Source organism: Dendrobium catenatum, unplaced genomic scaffold, assembly GCF_001605985.2.
Source record: "Dendrobium catenatum unplaced genomic scaffold, ASM160598v2 fragScaff_scaffold_847, whole genome shotgun sequence".
In the NCBI taxonomy this organism is placed as follows: domain Eukaryota; kingdom Viridiplantae; phylum Streptophyta; class Magnoliopsida; order Asparagales; family Orchidaceae; genus Dendrobium; species Dendrobium catenatum.
Genome location: NW_021319309.1, coordinates 4,956,930 through 4,977,403, shown reverse-complemented (window position 1 = coordinate 4,977,403; position 20,474 = coordinate 4,956,930). Strand labels below are relative to the sequence as shown.

The following is a 20,474-nucleotide window of genomic DNA, read 5'->3' as shown; positions in this document are numbered from 1 at the left end:
TAAGTATTTTAAGCTATACATTAAAAAAAAGGTATTGATATATTTGCAAACTTCTTGCATGAAAATTGATATTACCGGTATCAAGTTTTTTTAACTTTGTAAGATAATGCAATTGTAGTATGGAAATAATTTGTGCTAGAACTTTAGGCTATGTTTATGATGGATTTCTTACTGTTTAATAAAGTAATCTTTTAGTAAAAAAAATTTAATTTTTGTACTAGAAAGATGATTTAAGAAGCAGTAAAAAAGTCTTCTGAAACGAAGCCTAAAATACAGGCATGTCGGAAACAATTTCAATATTGGTAGAATTTGAGATGATGAAATGTCGTTGAGTAATATCATCTCCTACGTATATTCAGGCTTCGTTTGTGACAATTATCTTATTGCTTTCTAAAACAGTTTTCTAGTACAAGAAAATAGTAAGAAAACTGTCCCAAACAAAACCTCAAGAAAAACAAAAAAGCTGCAGCCCAAGTAGGAAACTCTCTAAAGGAAAAAAATATTAAAACATATCATGATTCTTTAAAATTCTTATATGTTGAGATTAATATTATAATTGTGAATCTTAAATTGTACTAATCTCATTGCAAATCAAAAGATTTTAAAAGCCCATATTGATTTGTTTGGTATCATAATATACTGACATTTTCTTTTGTCCCAAAAGGCCCTCCAAACTTACTAGTATTTCACCTTTGGGATGATAGAGAAGTGAGCAAAAGAAAGTGAAGGGGCATTGTTAACGGTAATTATATTTTTAAGGGCCTTAGCAATGAGTGGATCGCAGTTGAATGCTAATGGAGATATGAATAAGATATATATAGTAAACTTTATCAGTCTCATCCCAAATATTTGGCTCAAAATTATGAATTCATATTTTTCATTGATTTATTTTGAGTGCTGTGCATAGGTATTAAATATATTCTTTACAAATTATTTTGAACAACTTCTATACAAGTAATATTAAATCTATCTATTTTCATTCACGATTTTTAACACCAATTTTATCAACTTGTTTAACAAACATATTTTTTATTATTCGTTAAAACGAAATAACCTAAGACTATTTTTGTTACATCGCATTCAATAGATACCACACTAATCTTTTCCTCCTAATTTTGATCTAAATTGAATGAAATTTATTTAGAATAAATCCCTAAGAATATTGCTCATGAGATGTGTTTCATTAGGGTCAATCAATGGGTTGACAAGAATCTTCAAGTAATTGAGTAGTGTAGGTGCTAGAAAGTCCATCGTTTATCCGAACGGTTAGACTTCTTGCATGAGGAAGAAGCTCTTCTTGAGCCTTCTTGAAAGAGAGAGAGGGTGAGAGACAAGAAATCATATTTCCTTTATTTAATGAGCATATAAGAGGGGGTTGTTACAATGAGCATACAATGCCTATTTATAAGCATTTATATATAATGTGAGGTGTCCTACGGACCAACCTAAACTAAATCATGGACCAACATCCAACAATCTCCACCTTGGTCTAAATTTACAATCAAATTAAGAACCACTTGTGCACCAACTACAATCTTATTGGCTCCCTGCACTAATTCCATGAGCAATCCTGTCGAACCAAGCCCAATCCCGCTCCCGAATGGCCTCCATTGTTCGTTCCGGTCGACGGCTCCATCTTGAACTCCTATTGTTCCACCCGTGATCCGCACGCTCGTGCCTTACACATCCCCTGCTTCTGCATGCTTTTGGCCTATGCATTTGCTATATTGCAGCCTATGTTGCACGGATACTCCTATTTACGAGGCGTGCTGTATCGGATACGTGTCGGATACGGATACGCCTCGCAGTTGAATGCTAATGGAGATATGAATAAGATATATATAGTAAACTTTATCAGTCTCATCCCAAATATTTGGCTCAAAATTATGAATTCATATTTTTCATTGATTTATTTTGAGTGCTGTGCATAGGTATTAAATATATTCTTTACAAATTATTTTGAACAACTTCTATACAAGTAATATTAAATCTATCTATTTTCATTCACGATTTTTAACACCAATTTTATCAACTTGTTTAACAAACATATTTTTTATTATTCGTTAAAACGAAATAACCTAAGACTGTTTTTGTTACATCGCATTCAATAGATACCACTCTAATCTTTTCTCTAATGTATTCATTCAAGAATTTATTCCTAATTTTGATCTAAATTGAATGAAATTTATTTAGAATAAATCCCAAAGAATATTGCTCATGAGATGTGTTTCATTAGGGTCAATCAATGGGTTGACAAGAATCTTCAAGTAATTGAGTAGTGTAGGTGCTAGAAAGTCCATCGTTTATCCGAACTGTTAGACTTCTTGCATGAGGAAGAAGCTCTTCTTGAGCCATCTTGAAAGAGAGAGAGTGAGAGAGGTAAGAAATCATATTTCCTTTATTTAATGAGCATATAAGAGGGGGTTGTAACAATGAGCATACAATGCCTATTTATAAGCATTTATATATGATGTACGGTGTCCTACGGATCAACCTAAACTAAATCCTGCACCAACACCCAACAATCTCCACTTTGGTCTAAATTTACAATCAAATTAAGAACCACTTGTGCACCAACTACGATCTTACTGGTTCCCTGCACTAACTCCATGAGCAATCCTGTCGAACCAAGCCCAATCCCGCTCCCGAATGGCCTACATTGTGCGTTCCGGTCGACGGCACCATCTTGAAATCCTATTGTTCCACCCGTGATCCGCACGCTCGTGCCTTACACATCGCCTGCTTTTGCATGCTTTTGGCCTATGCATTTGCAACATTGCAGCACACCCACGCTCTAGCCCTGACTCACCAATTTTCTTTGAAAACTCATGCAAGCTCCAACCCACGACCTTGCACAACACCTGTCCAATTTCATGTCCGCGACCAACATGCCGCCAAGGTTCTTGATCTTGCATGTTTTGATTCACTACTACAACACACTACAACCAAAATGACTCTTCTCGCCAATCAACCCGCAATTTGACTCGGAGGCTCCACCTCAAAGATCTTGACCAATCTTTAATCAAGAAATGAAATATCATGCTTCCAACTAGTCCCACACCCAATATTGATGCTTCAACACGCTCCTATGCCCAGGCCTCGCCTCCTTCCTTTGTGCACATGACCCAACCATGCGCTCTGCTTCAGCATAAAGAAGCCTGCAATATGAACTGCCACGACCTCCCTTCGTTCCCTCTCATTTGTACGAGAATCGAGCCCCGTGTGATCTCGCGTGGACAACACGCCCTGGACAGTCTTATGACCGACCGCGTCCTGCACAAAGCTCCTTTGATCCCTAAATTCAAAGGTCACTTTCGCACCTCGTTTCTCGCACCTAGCGCAATACTCGCACGAACTACGGCCCGCCCACATGCTCGCATATATGGCAAGCCCGTGCTCACGCATGACTGAGGCCCTGTGCACGACTACCCATTCGCATTCGCGATCGTTCACACCATTGCCTAATCCTTCTGCTTCGTCTTTATGCACGATCAACCTCCGCGTGTAATAACCCACCTGAGTGTTTTGTTGCATCGGCCCAATGTCCGACCTGCGTGAAACCAGGCTCTCCCGACTATGCCCGCGACTCCCTCTACTGCTCCTGCTGATCCTATGCACAAGCGATTGCACCCGACTATGGATTTTTCTGACCAAATGCTTGAGCCATGCGACCTCCTTCCTCTTCTTGATAACAATATCACCTTCCTCCTTCTTCGAGGCTCTGATACCACCACTTGTTAAACTTCTTGCATGAGGAAGAAGCTCTTTTTGAGCCTTCTTGAAAGAGGGAAAGAGGGAGAGAGACAAGATATCTTATTTCCTTTATTCAATGGGCATACAAGAGAGGGTTGTTACAATGAGCACACAATGCCTATTTATAGACATTTACACATGATGTGAGGCTTCATGCGAATCAACCTAAACTAATTCCTGGACCAGCACCCAACACGAACCATGATATCAAAGATCTTCATAGAACAAACCTTGGTGCCCTTGATCAACTGAATGGAATTAACTAAAAAATCATTTACTAATTGATGCCAAAATTATTATTTAAAATTTTAAATAAAATCTATTAAAAAGCAAAAAATAAAAAATAAAAAAAAATCACCGTTGAAAATTTAGCTCCTCCAGAACCACCACTCAATAAGTTGTTCTAATTAGATGTTAAAATTAGGTTGCCTCCTTATTGAAGCAGGATTCGCATCCAAGGTTGGCCTAGGACTTTTTTCTATTTTGGTCGGGTCAAGAATTTCAAGACGACTTATGTCTCTCAATCCATTTTACATGGCAAAGTAATAAATATCTTAAACTCATTTAGAAGCCTTGATTTTTCATTGGCTCACATAGAAATAAGATTAATAGAAAATCTATAATTTTGCCTATATTTTTTGCCATAGTCCAAATTTTGTGTTTTTTAACTGGGTTAGAATTTCATATGGACAACACAATATTTGACCAAGCATGCAATCAGAGCAACTAGTCAAATTGTAAATCTGCCACAATCAAGGAAATTAGACTCATATTATAATTTGGAAGAATCACTAAAATCATTTCCAACCTTACATACATGATGTGGCAAATTGTGCAAAGATCTATTTAAGGTTGAAAAGAAAATATTTTGAACTAACTTTTTACAAAAGAATCCAAAAATAAAAGACAACTAATAATCTAATATGATCCTAAAGCATAACTCTTGGCTATCTCTAATCATTTGAATAATAACATCAAATTCATGTTTACATGATCTTTGTCCAACACAATTTGGATGTGAAAATGAATTTTTTAATTCATACACTGCTTGATTGCTTCAAGATTTGTGTCCATATACTAATCAACCCAAATGAGGCAAATTACATATGCACTAATATCAAAGTTCTAGCATAAATTTTCTCATCCAATTCAAATAATCATAGCATCAATCTCAAAGCAATCTATATTGATGCAGACGTCTAATTCATCTCTCTTTCTACATTAATCTTGAGAAACAGGGCCTTGGATCTATTCATTATCTCCAAGGGCATGATCTCAAAGATGCTGTGGCTTGTTTGTCCAACTTTGATTGACTGAAAACAAAAATGGTCAATTCTATCCAACAAAGATCTTGGAGGTGATATGAATTGTTTATCCACCATATGCCTCACAACATTACAATAATTTTATTCATAATAACCCCTATAAATGGAAAATTATACTGTGTGGATGCCGAACGCCGTCCGGAGACTAACCAAAATGCGCCACGTCACCCCTTCGCTCTGTACCGCGGCTCAGTACTGCTCGGTGCCGCAGCTTGGCACCGCTGACATGACTGCACCTGATTCACCTCCGGACATAGAGCTACGTCCGGCATCCGCACATAATAATTTCTCCTATAAATGCCCCTAAAAGATAAGAGTCCTCTCCATTACTCTCTTGCCAGCTCTCTGATTCTTACATTTCAAAGTAAAAAATTCAGCTGAACTGATTTCAGCTCTTACTAATTAATCTTTAAGCTCAATTACTAACTGAAGCACAAAATGATATTGAGTTGAGGATCAACCTGTCAACCCAAACTCTTAAACGCTAAATGACATCTTCAAAACATAATATTAACATTAAATTCCAATTCAAAGCAATCACAATTGCTACAGACAAAAAGGATATGAAAAATCTCTGTTAAAACCAAGTTGAGCTTTAGCAGATTCGATTGATTCTCTATCAAAATCAAGACTGAATTTTTAATGGTTCAGTCAAACTCCTATTTTATTAATAAAATGTCCAAATATTAATTATCAATCAAGTTTCCTCATATAAATATGAATCAAGTATACAAAAAGAAAAAAAAAATCTTAGTTTTAGAAATGATTTTCATTTGCTTCTATAATTATTATTTTTAAGTAATCCTCATAGAGATAATCCCCATTGTCCTTCACAGATGAGATATTTTTTATTTAAACTTGTCTTTTATTTTTTCATTAAAAATTTCCAGTACGACTGTAATCCCAACAACTGGTTGAAATCCTCAAAAGAAAAACTCATTAAAATTTACTAGCTATAAAAAAATACCTCGAGGAGTGACTTTTCTTGAGGATGCCTCAAAATCTTCACCCTTCTTCCATACCCTGCAGCCCCCCCAAAAAAAAAATCTCATTCAATAAATATACACACCAAAAAAACAAGGGGAAAAAAAAGAAAATCAAAAGGGAAAACCTTACCCTTATAGGAGAAGGAAAGAAGGATAGCAAGAAGAAAAAACACAAGAAAATTAGATCGAGTCATGGAGAAGAATTATTCAGCTTTGAATCTGAAGCAGGGAGAAAGATAGGAGCCCTTCTTCTTCTTCTTCTTCTTCTTCTTCTTCTTCTTCACGCTGATAAGATTGAGAAAAAATGCTGGCCTTTATTACTCTCCAAAATGAGAGTGAATCACCACCACAGGTCCACAGGTCCACAAGCCGGAAAAAAATAAAGTTCAGAGAATTATATAGAAGAGAAGTAGATGAAAAGCAAGCAATAAAGAGGAATGAGAAGGTGAAGGGCCACGGCAATGAGGTAGAGAGAGAGAGAGAGGGTACAGTCATGACTTTGTTGTTAAGTGGGTCGTGAGGCTCAATGGGATGGGCCGCTTTCAAAGCGGCCCATCAGCTCCGATAGCGAGTGATCTGATGCAACGGATTACAAGGGAGCACCTGCGGTTCAGCACAACTCCACTCCTAACGGTACGCGCACTGTTCAGAGGTGGTGTTGAAATGGGCAAATTATTATGTACATTGTTCGGATTATTCAGAGGTGAATTTGGACGCGCCACATCACCCGGAAGCATTGGGTCGGGGTGATGTGGTGCCTCTGGATTCGCCTCCGGACGAATCCAAACGCCGCACGTAATAATTTGTCGTTGAAATGGGTTAATTGTCCGAGTTCAACTTCAATCATTAATTGACCCGGCTCGAAATCATATTGCCCACAGCTTGTTTAAGAAATAGGTCAAAATGATGGATTTAGATCCAACATGCTGGCAACTCGAATAACCCAAACATGTCAAAATGATGAATTTGATTAAAAAAAAATTATAACATATTAGTTATAGAGTTTAGAAATTTTGATAAAAAAAATTAAGATTATATCAACAAATAAAGAATTTGAGGAAAGAATATTAAGCCTATTACTTTTGGATCAAAATCAAGTGTGTAAATCTGAACCCAACTCATATTTTAAATAGGTCAATTCAAATTCAAAATTTTTGGGCTGGACTCTAATGGAGTTGGCTATTTAGACTATTTTTGAAACACCCCTATCATTCATTTGTCAAGCCACATATCTTTGGGGTTAAGATTATGCCACATATTTTATAAATAAAAATTTGAAAAGTATTTTAAATTTTTTGAAATTATAAGAAATTAGACAAAAAAAAGAGAAAAATATGTAATATGATTTGCCTTCTAAATTCTTATAAGAAATTAGACAAAAATATGTAATATCTTATTGAAGATGAATTTCTTCGTTGCAAAGAAGTGCATAGAAGGTGTCAAGATCAATGGGCAGGAGAGAGTTGCGAAAATTGGATTTGAAAGAATTAAACGTGGGTGGCAAGCCATTCAAAATGTGAAGGATGATGTCTTCCGGATCAATCTTGGATCCGGAGCGGAAATACTATCAACCAGAGATTTAATTTCGGTAAGATATCGTTGGATGGATTGATCCTTCATGTGAATGTGATATAGCTCGTTTTTAAGTTGAATGACGTGTGATCTGCTTGAAGGTTGAAGACGCCTTTCAAGAATGGACCACGTCTCATGAGTGGTCTTGGAGGTGATAATGTAGGGGAGAATTTCTTGGGAGACAGTGTAAAAAAGAGCTGAAAGAATATTACTGTCGACAATTTGCCAGTTGGCGTAGTCGGCGGAAGCGGTGTCGTCGGGAGCCGTGTTTGTGCCGTTGAGATGGCCGGCATAGCCATTGGATGTGAATTGCTGCTGAAGTTGCATCCTCCATATCGTGTAGTTCTCCGACATGAGAGAATACGACACCAAGTTCATGAGGTTCGAAATAAGGAATTTGAGAGGTTGGGGTATTGAAATGTGGATGGTGTTGTTTCCGGTCTGGGTGGAGGAGGAGGAGGGAGAGAATTTACAGAATCTTGATCTCCCCTCATGGCTCTGATACCATGAGAGAATGGCAAAAGACGGACGACACAGAGAGAGAAAGCAGAAAAGGAAAAATTATATTCATGTGTAATACCGAGTACAGGGACGGTATTTAATACCGTGTAAATGGAAGTTGAGTAATAAGCTAAATACAAGAGGTTTAATTATGCTAATAACAATCACACTCCAGGACGTACGCTCGCACAATCTGGGACAATTAAGGCTTGGTTTGGGATGACTTTTTTTATTTCTTCTCGAAGCAGCTTTCTAGTAAAAAAAGTAGCAAAAAAGCTGTCTCAAACGAAGCCTAAATTTGCACATAAACGATAAAGCAACACTTAATTCAAGCACATTTGAGGACTATTAGAACCTCTTCTTATGTGAAAATTATTCTATGCGGAATCCGAACGTGTTCGGAGGCGAATCCGTGCATGCCACATCACCGGGCCCAGTGCATCCGGTGACGTGACGCATCCGGATTCGTCTCCGAATACATTCAGCTTCCGCACAGAATAATCTCTCCCTCTTATGTCACTCAAAAGCACCAAAACTCAGCAAATGGAATGAACATTAACTTCCAACAGAAATAACAAAGTAGATTCATAATAATAAGGTTCAAATGTTCAACAGGGATTTCCTATCATTTTGGAGGAAATGGAGTCAAACGTTGTAGTAATCCTCTCCTCGAAGCTAGTAACTGGTACAAATGTGAGCCAACTGAAACATAGGACCGCCTGGAGAAGCTCTTTGCTGTGCTCGGTTTGAAGCTCTTCTTATGTCCTCAATTTGCTGTCTTCTAGGGGGAGAGAGAGAGAGAGCTTAGTGTGCTAAAAAAAGTCAATAAAGTATTTCAATGAGTTTTTTGTCAGACAGGTAGACCTGTCAATATTTGACCCGACTCGAAAATCCGACCCGGAATTTTTGGATTTGGGTTGACCCGAGCCCGAACCGGGTCGGGTTCGGGTTGACCCGACGGGTTGCCGGGTCAACCCGAAAACCCGTTTAATTTGGTCGGGTTGACCCGAACCCGAAGCGGGTCGGGTTCGGATAATCGACCCGTTTACAAAAACGGGTTGGGTTGACCTGAACCCGAATATTACCGGGTCAATCCGGGTTCGACCTGAACCCGACCCGTGACCCGAAATTGACAGGTCTACATACAGGTTGAGGAATATATACCTGTCCTAAAGGTATTAAGCTAAAAAAATTGTATTTATCTGAAGAGTCTAATAAATTATTTACGTTTAAAGATAATGGAACTTTGCCTATATAATACCTAAAATATATGAATTCATTATACATTATTAAAGATGCTACCTTAATTTATATGAAGAGTCTAATAAAATTTTTGTATTATTAAAGATGCTACCTTAATTTATCATTTTTAAATATTACCTTCTAAATATTTATTTGATGAGTTAAGTAATCCTAGACTTTTTTTTTATTATTATTTTAAAGTAATCCTAGACTTGATTATGAAGGGATTTTAGAATTTAGGATTTATTTGGTACGATTGCAATATTTTATAAAAGTTGATTGCGTAGTTGCGAGAAAAGTAACTAAATTATGTTGTTTACAAAAGTAACTTTCCAAAGTAGAAATGTTTTAAAAATATTGAGAAGAAGTAACAAGAAAGTAATATTAAAACAAAATTGTATTTGTTGCCTGAAAATCAAAACATCAACAAAGCTATCCCTAATAACAAACCCTTAATCATTTAATGATTGACTTTGGGTGAGTTTTAAACTTGGAAGAATAAATTTACATATCTTTTATTGCACTTATGTGTAGGATTATTTGATCTTTTTGGTGGAACTTATGGGTTGGATTTGATCTTTGACTTAAAATGGGTTATTTAGAGTGTTGTTATTTTTAAATTATAGATTATTTAGATTTTTTTAATTTTTTTATTTTTAAAAATTATTTAAAACATATAAAATACTAGTATACCAAGAAGTTAAATTTTTATATTTATAAGAGTTAATATTATGATGGTATACTATTTGTTGGTTCATCTAATAAAAAATACTTTGAATCCTACTTGAGATTGTTGGTCATTGAAAATTAATCAAAACATTTAAATGAGATGTTACAAAGCCCTTTAAGAAAGCATGAACCAAACTTAGACAAAAATATAAGAATTATGTATGTGTGAGAAAGTTTATAATTCACTAGGAATTGCTTGGAATTATGTGTTCCATTTTCACATTTTGTGTGTGACTTTAGAACTAATATTTATAGGTAAAAGCTAAGATTGATGCAACATAATGAATGGGCCTCATTGGACTTACATCACGGCGAGAGCAGACAAGATTATGTTGTAGTTAATTGTATAACTATTAAGTTATCTCTATTTGCAAGTGTTTCGGGAATGTATCATTTATAAGAAGATATAAATGAGTCTGATGAATGAGAACTACGGTGATTACTTTCAAGTTATTTGTCTATTGGGTTCCCTAGGCCAAATATCACTATTGAGCCACAAATAGTCATATTGGATTAGGTTAACTTCAATCCAATCAATCTATAGCTAGCTAGTCAGGACTAACTGAACCTAGTAAATTCTATAAGTTGGACAGAGATCAAGGGGAACAATATTATGCCCAGTTCAATCCACATATATGTCAATCAAATATATTAGGTTAGGGATCTAATTAGGCTCACTTGTGGAATATGGAGGGCTTTATAGGAGAACATGTCTAGATGAACTCAATTAATTAACCTGAATTTTGTCAACTTGGTCTAGTTGGAAGTGAAGGTTGATTGAGTGGTTTACACCTGTACTTGGGTCAAATTTAGGGGATTTACGATCTAAAAAGTTGGGGTCTATTAGAGCCACAGTATATAAATGGATCTAAGCATATAAATGCTAAGTCAATTAGAGTGCGTAGATCATCAAGTGTTCAAATTATAGGTTCACAATCACATGAGTGCCATATGCTCAAACAAAGTATAAGTAGGGCTGCAAACGAACCGAGCCGAGCCGAGTATGTGAGTGTTCATGTTTGAGTTCATTTATCATTAGCTTGTTCAAGTTTGATTTGTGTTTGATTCGAGCTTTATTGTTTGTGTTCATGTTTGGTTCGTTTAATTTAAGGGTGTCATTTTTTGTTCATGTTCGATTCATTTAATGTTTATCGAGCTTTAAACAAACAAGCCTTAAAGAGCTATGTTCTTGAACATATTTAACAAATAAATATTAAATTTGTTCATAAACATCTTAAACAATGAACAACTAATCTAGCAAACATGGACAAATGTGAAATGTCTTTTGTTCAGAAAATTAAATTTATAATAAAAGTTGTTATCTATTTAAAATGAAAATATGATTAATCCATATGAATATATTCTTAAATGAAGCATACATGTTGCATTTATCTCCATTCGAGCTTTTATCGAGCTTAATGTTGAGCTTGTTCACGAACTTCAAATGATGTTGTTCGTAAATATAAATGAACCGAACACATTAGTGTTCAAGCTTGTTTATTTAAGGATCAAGTATTTAAAATATTGTTCAAGTTTGTTTGTTTAGTTAGTTAAACGATCACAAACGAGCTTTAATCGAACCAAGCATTGAGTAGCTCGTCGAACGCTTGGTTCGCTTGCAGCCCTAAGTATAAGGGTTTTCCTTAGCATAGGATTATCTAGGTTTGAAGGGTACTAAAAAAAAAAAAGGTTTGAAGGGTATTTAAAATAGGGTACTTGGCCCAGTTTAAGGTTCTATTGAGCCTTATTAAGCAATAGAGTCTAATTAGGCATTGGCTAAGTGGGTAACTACCTGAAGTCCATGTTTGATTAAGCATCCTATGTTCTAATTATTCTTAAGATCATTTATTAATGAATCTAGGTCAGTTGATTCCCACCCAAATAATCAAAGCAATAATAGCTCAATGGTTTAAATTTGTCATATGATTTTATGGATGGGTTCTAGTATTATCTAGAGCCGTAAGGTGCTAACCATGCATTCTAGTGCAACCTATGCCACAACTTAGTTTAAGTTTGATATATAAGGCTAAATAGTAGGTCTGAAGTTCACCTGCTCCAAAAAAAAAGATTAATAATACTTCATTTTCTTAATTAAGTCACATCCCTAAAGGATTCTTGTCTGCTCTAGCCTTTTACTTTAGTTTTTATAGATTGGCTTGATTTTGCATAACTCAAATGTCAGCTTGCTTGACTTTGATAAGGCTTAGTTTCAAACTTAAGGGATTGAGGGCCAATATCTTTGTGACAAGAAAGGGCAATATAGTATTCTCTTGAATTTCCATGCTTCAAAGTCACTAAAAGGCAACCAACAACAAATGATTAGCATTAGGAACTAGAGGGCCGATAGCTAGAAGAAGATGACAAAACACAACAATTATAGTATTCAAGTGATGCATGGCTTCTATGGTTGGCAGCTTGAACAAAGAGAAACTAATTGGTTTGAATTGAAATGTAAAAACATAGAGGGAGTGAACTTTTCAATAAGAAATTAAGGTATGAAAAGGCATAGATATATATAATAACAATAGGCCTATTATTATATTTTACATTTTTATGATATATATATATATATAATAATTCTAACATATCTACATTTTGACTTACTAATATACTTAGTTGAGTGTAAGATAAATAAAAAAAAAAGTATATTTTTTTATTTGTTTTACAAAAAAATAAATTCATAAAATATAGTGATAATGGTAAGTGGCGACCAAGAAAAATAAAATTTTCTTCTACCCTTTTATTCCCTTCTCCATTATTTATTTGCTTCCTTTACCTCTTGACATCATCACTCTTTCCAGCACAGCTCTCACCGCCAGCTTTCCATGCATGCAAAACAAAAAAAGTTATATTGACAAACAAATTGTTACCCCAATAATTTTAGATACCGTCCATTTTATATTAAGATTAGTGCACGCACTAATCTTAATATTAATCAGATGATTTTCAAGCTCTTTACGATTTTCAAGCTCGTTATATATATGTGTGTGTTTTTCATGACTAATCTTAATTACATTTAAATAAAACTTCAAGCAAGTCAAAATAAATATTTATACTTAACTAAATGTCAAACTTCGACCCGTTTTTTCAAACGGGTCTGAAAAAAAAAAAAAAAACTTAATGTCAAACTTCATTTCATCCAATAAATAATAATATAATTATATTTTAAATTATGGAATTTACATGCATACCACTTTATTTTATATTATTACATATCTAACTTCCAAAAAAATAATATTATATATCTATTACTCATATACAACTTTAATATCAAATATATCACTCATATATTTCATTCATACCATCTTATAAATTTTAATATTTCATTCAATGCACATATATTTATTCTATGGATGATAATTATATAATATTAATCTTTTAAGTATTACATATATAAATATTATAAAATAAAATGGTGTGTATGTAATTAACCTTAACTTTAATTTTTATGTAAACAAATTATTTAGTCAAAATTCTACGAAATATTCAAGCGTGGATTACTGATTACATTAATAAAAAGCAAGATTTTCCCCGAAGACCTGGAAAAAAGTTGAAGCTTTAATGCCTACTTTTGCCTTATGACTGATCCCATCCACTCGTTAAATAAAATAATAATGATATCTTCACATTTCCTCCGTCCTCTTCAGCTGGCCGGCTTTGACTTTTGTTTGGCATTTATTAATTATGTTTGTCAGTTGTTGATAGGATAAAGATCATAAAAAGAGCTCGTACTTCCTTCTTCTTGTGTTTGTCTTGCATGATGGAATATATGAGGCAATAAAGAGAACTTAACATATTAATTTTATATGAAAATTTAGCGTATATAGAAACAAGAGAGCAGTATATAGAAATAAGAGAGCAGTATAAGAATTACAAAAATTATGGAATTTGACCAAGTTAAAATGATTTTGAGGAATTTACATGCATAACACCTTATAACATCCTACTTATATATCCAATACCTAAAACTTTAATATTACATGCATATCAACCTATAGACAACCTATGGGTGATAATGATATGTATGTAATATTAAAATACTAGTATTGTCATCGATTATAAATATTGCTCTTTTCAAGGTAAGACATTGATATAATATAAAGAATATATTATATGGTTCAAATTTGAATAGTACTCTTGTGGCATAAGATTTATCTTTAAGAGATCATTTATTTGTATGTTTTTGTCCTACTCATTTGATCAGAGAAGATTAGAGATCAAGAAATTCAACATACATCTTAGTGTTGATGTTTATCATTACAATTGATATCAATGGCACACTTCAGTCTTAGAATTGGCAGTATGCATTGACATATCTAGGTTTTGGAGTAGCTAATTAAATGATAATAGGTAGAAGATTATAGGTTTGATGATCTTAGTCGGGCAATAGAGGTCAAATGACAACAATGAGGCGGAGGTCGAAGGACCCCAATAAAACAACAATCATTAAAAGGACCATATTTAGCAAAGTCAAAAGACGGTCGATGGTCCGACAATAATAATAGGATGCTGGCTCAATAGTAGTGCTTGAGTGCTGCATCATAATATACAAAGTAGATGTCTAGCTAAATTTTTTTTTTTTTATAGTAGCATGGCTTGCATATATGGAGCAAATTTGGAACTTTTTATCATACTTCTTGTATTGATTCCCTCAATTATAGTCATATCATTCAGTATTTATGCATCTTAGTGACTTCATAATTAAGTAATATTGGACTCTTTAGATTCGTCTTGTTGAGACGCTCATTTTGACTATAAGCATACAATATTTGAAAATCATTTCATCATCCAATATAATACATTAAAATTTTCAATTATAATTCAAGTGCTCGATCGAAGCTCATTCAAACTCGGATTTGACTACTTTTGAATGCTTAGGAGTTTTGATATCGTTGAGTTCATCTCATTAAAACATTTAGTGTGTAGAAGATTACTGAAATAAAAGTTTTGATTATCGTGAATTTAACTTCAAAAATTTTCAATTCATATTTGCATCAAGATCCACGCACGCCCAATCAAGACAGTTTTTATGATGCATCACAACTTAACATTAATTTTGATTAATTTTATAATCTTTCTATTTAACTTAGTTAAGTATGAAAGAGAACATATTTGATTATATATAAAAATAGATTACATTGTTTATATTTTTATTTTGATAATTTTTCTCATTTATTAATTAATGACTTTCAATTAAATTTTATATTTATGAACCGCTGTTATTTAGTCGGATAACTTATGGATAAGGATGTCAAAAAATAATCCAATCTGGACCCAACCAGAAAAATACAGGTTCGGATTCAACCCGTTTATTGAACGGGTCGAGTTCGGTTTGACCCGCCAACCTAATTTTAACCTGAAATGAACTATTTAAATTATTTTTTTCATAAACTTTTTATTTGTTGGTGTGATATATTGTCTTTTTTTTAATTAATCTAAAATATATGGTTAAAAATATATAAAAATAAGATTTTTTTAATAAATCAAAATGGGTTATAAAATCGGGTTCGAGTCATTCGTGTTACTTACGGGTTGGATTGGGGTTCACAGTTTTTACCCGTTTATTAAATGGGTCAGATTCAAGTTGATCGGATTCGGGTTTGGTCAATTTCGAGTAGGAGCCAAATCTAATCTATTGATCCATTTTGACACCTCTACTTATAGAGCATATTAACAACACTTTGCTAATTTACACTCTAATTAAGGTTGTATATATTATGACTTCATATTTATTATTCTAAATTAAATAGTTAATTAAATAAAAACTTCAACAATTTCCACGCCTCCTTTCTTTCAATCGTTTCCAACACATAATGCAAGTGATAGCTTTCTCAGAAACCACTATCAAATGGCATCATATCTCAGCTGCTGATAAGACCATGTCCCAAATTCTGATAAAGTTTATTGGTCATTCAATATCACGACGTTCACAAGCAAGAAGAGGCCAAGAAAAACCAGGCTGGCTTAAAAAGGTCTCTCATTTCCAAACATAACAGGAAAGAAAGGCAACTACTTTTTAACTATTTAGGTACAATCTTATTCAACCTCTTAAATGATTTCATATCTTTATATCTAAAGAAAAAAAAAAAAACTAGAGAAATCCTTCCACATATGCTAATTTCTACAAAATCTAAACCTACCAATTTGTTAAAAACCGCTTACTGCATGAGCTGTAGAAGCTCACTATGATCTCTCCTGGAAATTGAGAGACCGAGAAAGCGCAGCAGGGTTTGCACACAAGACCTGTGAAGCCTCAGCTGATCTGGTCTGGAAGATTTTATCCGTTTTATCGTTCTTAAAACCCAGTTTTTCCCATACTGAACATTTTGCAGCTTTTTCATGGTCTTCAGTAATCCTTAATCTCTTTGGAACTGTAGAATGCCGACATGAGCACAGCCATGGCATGGCCAGGTATGGTGCCATTGGGTACAAAGGAGTCTGACTCCATGGATTAGGCCAAGGAGTAGCCAATGATCTACTAAACTGATTCTCAAGATTGGAATCCATGGATTCTAAGAGAGGAGCTTCAGCGCTGAAGCTGAGTACTGTTCCATTGTGTTTCAGAGGACTCGGATGGTTGTTTGATTCATAGAAGTCAGCTTGAGCACAATCAGGGATTCTGATGTGGTGGTTGTAGTACTGGTTGGTGGTGGAGCTCTTACTTTTCCGGCGACCCGCGCCAACAGGAACGTTTCTCATGCTGCCTCCTTCAGTCCAGTATCGCTGACAGTTTTTGCAGAAGTGTCGGGGTTGGTTAACGTTATAGTTGTTGAAGTAGCAGAACTTTGTGTCCATGCTTTTGCAGCGAGGGCAGGGAAGAATTTTATCAGGCTTTTTGAGTGTTTTATCCATTGGATTGTTCTTCTCCGCCTTTGCCTCTGACATATTTTTCTCGTCAATCCTCTCTTCTTGTTGAGAAAATCGCGTTTCCTCGTTTTTGTGTTTGGGTTCATGGTTGCCCTGCTTTTTTGAGGAAGCCCGAAGGATCGTAGGAGAAAACTGCGTTAGCCATGTCTTTACTGATTTAGCAAAAGAGAACCAATTTATCAACAATAGAATATGTACAGTTAAGAGACGCTAAGTTAGCCCAAAAAAAAAGAAGAAGTTTTTTGGATCATATGGAGCACAATCCTGACGTTTGTCTGAAAGATTGATCTATGGAGAGGATTGCTTATTTGTAATGGAGTTTCTACTAAGGAAATCATGACGTTACAGTAAAATTAAGTTAATTACATGGGATTGAACGCTGACTCATCTTAGATTGTTAAAGAATTTAATTATGAATTAACAAATTAATAGAAAGAGAATACCTCTATCTCTGACCATTTTGACGAATAATCTTAGAAGGAATCATATAAAAAAGAAAAAAATAGCAACTTTTATACACGAAAAAAGATCTTTTTGCTCAATCAAAATTATAGATCATCGTTGGTTTGATCTCGATCCTAAATTTGCTTTCTTCAGGGATGGACAATGCACAGCGATAAAAAAATTAAAATTTTAGGCAACCAAGATCAGGAATTCCAGTTAAACGAAAAAACAAGAAGAAAAGCAATCACCAAATCCCAAGGCCGTCTGATAGCACGAGGGGCCCATATCTATACCAATTAAAAATCCCATTTTTATCACTTGAAACACCTCAACCGTACGTTGCAGATCGAATAAGAGAAGCAGCCATTAATTACCTTCTTCTCATATCCGCTTCTGTCTTCTCCGGCAGTAGCCGCCAGACCTTGTCTCGCCGCCGGCAGCTGAATTGTCTTTCCGAACAGTTTGATCACTGGATCCATCCCCCCTGTTTTCTCCTCTCTTTCTCACTTTCTCCTCTCCTATATTGCTTTCTTTCTCTGTCTCTCTCTCCTTGCTCGTTGCTGCCTTGTTTTGGCCTGCTCCGCTCTCGGTTAAACAGGGAAGGTGGGGACTGGGATTCCTACGTCAGCACGGGAAGGGGATCCTCAGCCACGAGTTTGCCTTTGTAGCCTTTAGAGAGCGTTATTTGATACTTTCGCCTTTTAAAATTTTGCTGAGAGGAAAGCAGAGAAAGGGACTCGCTCCTACTCAGCGCCCATTGTCTCTGCCGTCTGCTTCCCGCCTCTGTTTTTCTTATTTTCTTTCCATAATTTGTTCTCTCTCTCTTGCAAAATTGTTGGTTCTTTTGTCTCTGTGTTTTTTTTTTTCCAAAATAATCAAAGAGAAGACTTTTACTTGAAAATGATTTGGACAAAGCGTATCCTCCCCAAAAATAGGAAGCAAATTAAGCGCTGACATGCTCTAGTAAATAATGTATTGGCTGCTTAAGTGTCCGAACGCTTAGGTCAAAGATTTATTCGGGATAACATTTTGGTATTTTATTTTTTAGATAATAATTATAATTTTATGTGGCTAATATTTTTTTATTATTTTTCACAATTTCTTAAATTTTTTTTGTGTTGAAAATTTATTTTTACAGTCATAATAGTCAAATTACTTTTTCAATAAATTCATAATCAATTTTATTAAATATTATAGTCGTCCTAAATGAAATCTTAGTTGCACATAAAATATAAGAGGAGGATGATAAGAATAAATTTATATATAAAGTCTTATTTTAATTATATTTTTCATTATTTTTTTAATATTTTAATATGAGATGAAGCTAGGAAGAGAGCACATATCATGGTGGAGATAGATACACGCATGCATCCATGAGAAGCAAGAAGGCAAGCAATGGGTAGACAATAAATCATAGAGCATCTAATTATGGACATCTTTTGATAAGAATATTGATTATTAGGGTGCGACCATACCAGCACCAGTGCACCGGTTCCCATCAGAACTCTGCAGTTAAACGTGCTTGGGCGAGAGTAGTAGTAGGATGGGTGACCTCCTGGGAAGTCCTCGTGTTGCACCAAAAAAAAATTGATTATTAAATATTTTTTAAACAAATTAATATTATTCTTCTTAGAACAAATATATATGAGAGCGCGATATGCATAGATACAATTCTATAAAGGAGTAGGGTCTTTGAGTGGATTGTCTCAACTATCAAATTATGGACTATTGGCACATACAATTGGATGAAAGAAGAAAGGGAGGATGTTTATATTATACTCTCAAGGCATAGCTTATGACGTCTGGTCGTTTCTTGTCCTCATACCCTTGGCGGTTGTATTTATCAAGCATGAGAAATGTGGAGACGAAGGTAGAGTTGTGTGAAACCCCTTAAGTAAAAGAAAATTAAACTCTTAAACAACAAGGTGTTTTTTTAATATAATAGCTGAAATTTTCGTAAGAAACTATGCAGTTAAGCATGCTCATCTAGGAGCATTTCTGAGTGGGAACAGGTCAAAAACTATGAGGCTCTTTGGCCAAAGTGGATAATGCTTCGATAATTAATAATTTGGACTATTACAAGTTGTGGTTACTAAATCAGAGTGTTGTGGAGTCGAATGCAAGAATGGTGATCTCATTGTTAACAGAGAATCCTAGAAGCTAAATGAGAGGCAGCAATAGAGGGAACTAGGGCATGACAGATGAAGAGATGTGAAACATGTTGGGAGGTTCATGTGGTGTATGTGAGATATTAGAGCCCCCGAAGCATTTTTTACAACTTCTATAACGACAATTTTAACCACAACTAATTGTGGTTGTTTAAACCGACACTATTAGCTGCAGGTTAAACTGTCACTCATGGTGATAGTTAAAACTATTGAGAAAAACAACCTATAGCAACGGTTGTAAAATCACTATTATAAAGTGCTACAAAAATATCTCATTTTTTATAGTGTTGGCATGAATGCAAAGACAAATAGAAGATCATGCGTATGCTACAATTCAGCTGGGATTTAATCAGTTAAAAGTTGCAACAATAGAAGTTGATCATAAGAAATAAAGCAAGGAATATGAAGGAAGTGAGAAGGGTGATTAAGTAATTATTAGAGGTGAGGGCGATATTTTTTAATATCTTAGAAAAATAAATTGAGCAATAATTTTATTAGGTTATCAAATCTAGGGATAACCTAATAAAATTATTCTTAGAAAAATAAATTAAAAAAATAATCAAGTATCATATATTTAATCTTTTAATAAATTGAGCAATAATTTTATTAGGTTATCAAATCTGTTGGAACTCGTTCAATATGAATTAGGATGTTAAACCTAATTAAATGTCTCAAGGCTAACCAAGAGGGAGAGTGAATTGGTAATTTAAAAAATTATACTTCTACTCTTGGATTTTTAGAAAACCTTTTTAAATTATTAATGCAAGTTAAATTTAAAGTTTAAAAAATAAACTTTTCAACCAGAATAAACAACTTGCAATGAAATTAAATGCGTAAGAAAAATAAGAAAGAACACACTAGATTTATAGTGGTTCGGTCAAACCTTG

At 34.5% G+C, this 20,474-nt stretch overlaps 1 protein-coding gene, 1 long non-coding RNA gene and 1 other non-coding gene across 4 annotated transcripts; 1 reads left to right on the top strand and 2 right to left on the bottom strand.

Moving 5' to 3' along the window:
- Positions 1–4,528: 4,528 nt before the first annotated feature.
- Positions 4,529–6,511, bottom strand: LOC110107885. Its single transcript, XR_002304409.2, has 3 exons — positions 6,195–6,511; positions 6,046–6,101; positions 4,529–5,066 (listed from the first exon to the last, which is right to left on the bottom strand). It is a non-coding gene; the product is annotated as an uncharacterized LOC110107885 (long non-coding RNA).
- Positions 6,512–16,062: 9,551 nt separating this feature from the next.
- LOC110107877 (cyclic dof factor 1) lies at positions 16,063–18,233 on the bottom strand. 2 transcript variants are annotated; one of them, XM_020838312.2, is made up of 2 exons: positions 17,794–18,233; positions 16,063–17,107 (listed from the first exon to the last, which is right to left on the bottom strand). In XM_020838312.2, exons 1-2 carry the CDS (start codon positions 17,896–17,898, stop codon positions 16,292–16,294), a joined length of 921 nt encoding a protein of 306 aa, XP_020693971.1. In that variant the 5' UTR covers positions 17,899–18,233; the 3' UTR covers positions 16,063–16,291. The 2 variants fall into 2 exon arrangements, with proteins under 2 accessions (XP_020693971.1, XP_020693972.1); XM_020838313.2 differs by having other exon boundaries at positions 16,063–17,068.
- A 647-nt stretch (positions 18,234–18,880) lies between these two features.
- Positions 18,881–18,999, top strand: LOC114580177. The gene has a single exon (XR_003701497.1). It is a non-coding gene; the product is annotated as a 5S ribosomal RNA (ribosomal RNA).
- The last annotated feature ends 1,475 nt before the right edge of the window (positions 19,000–20,474 follow it).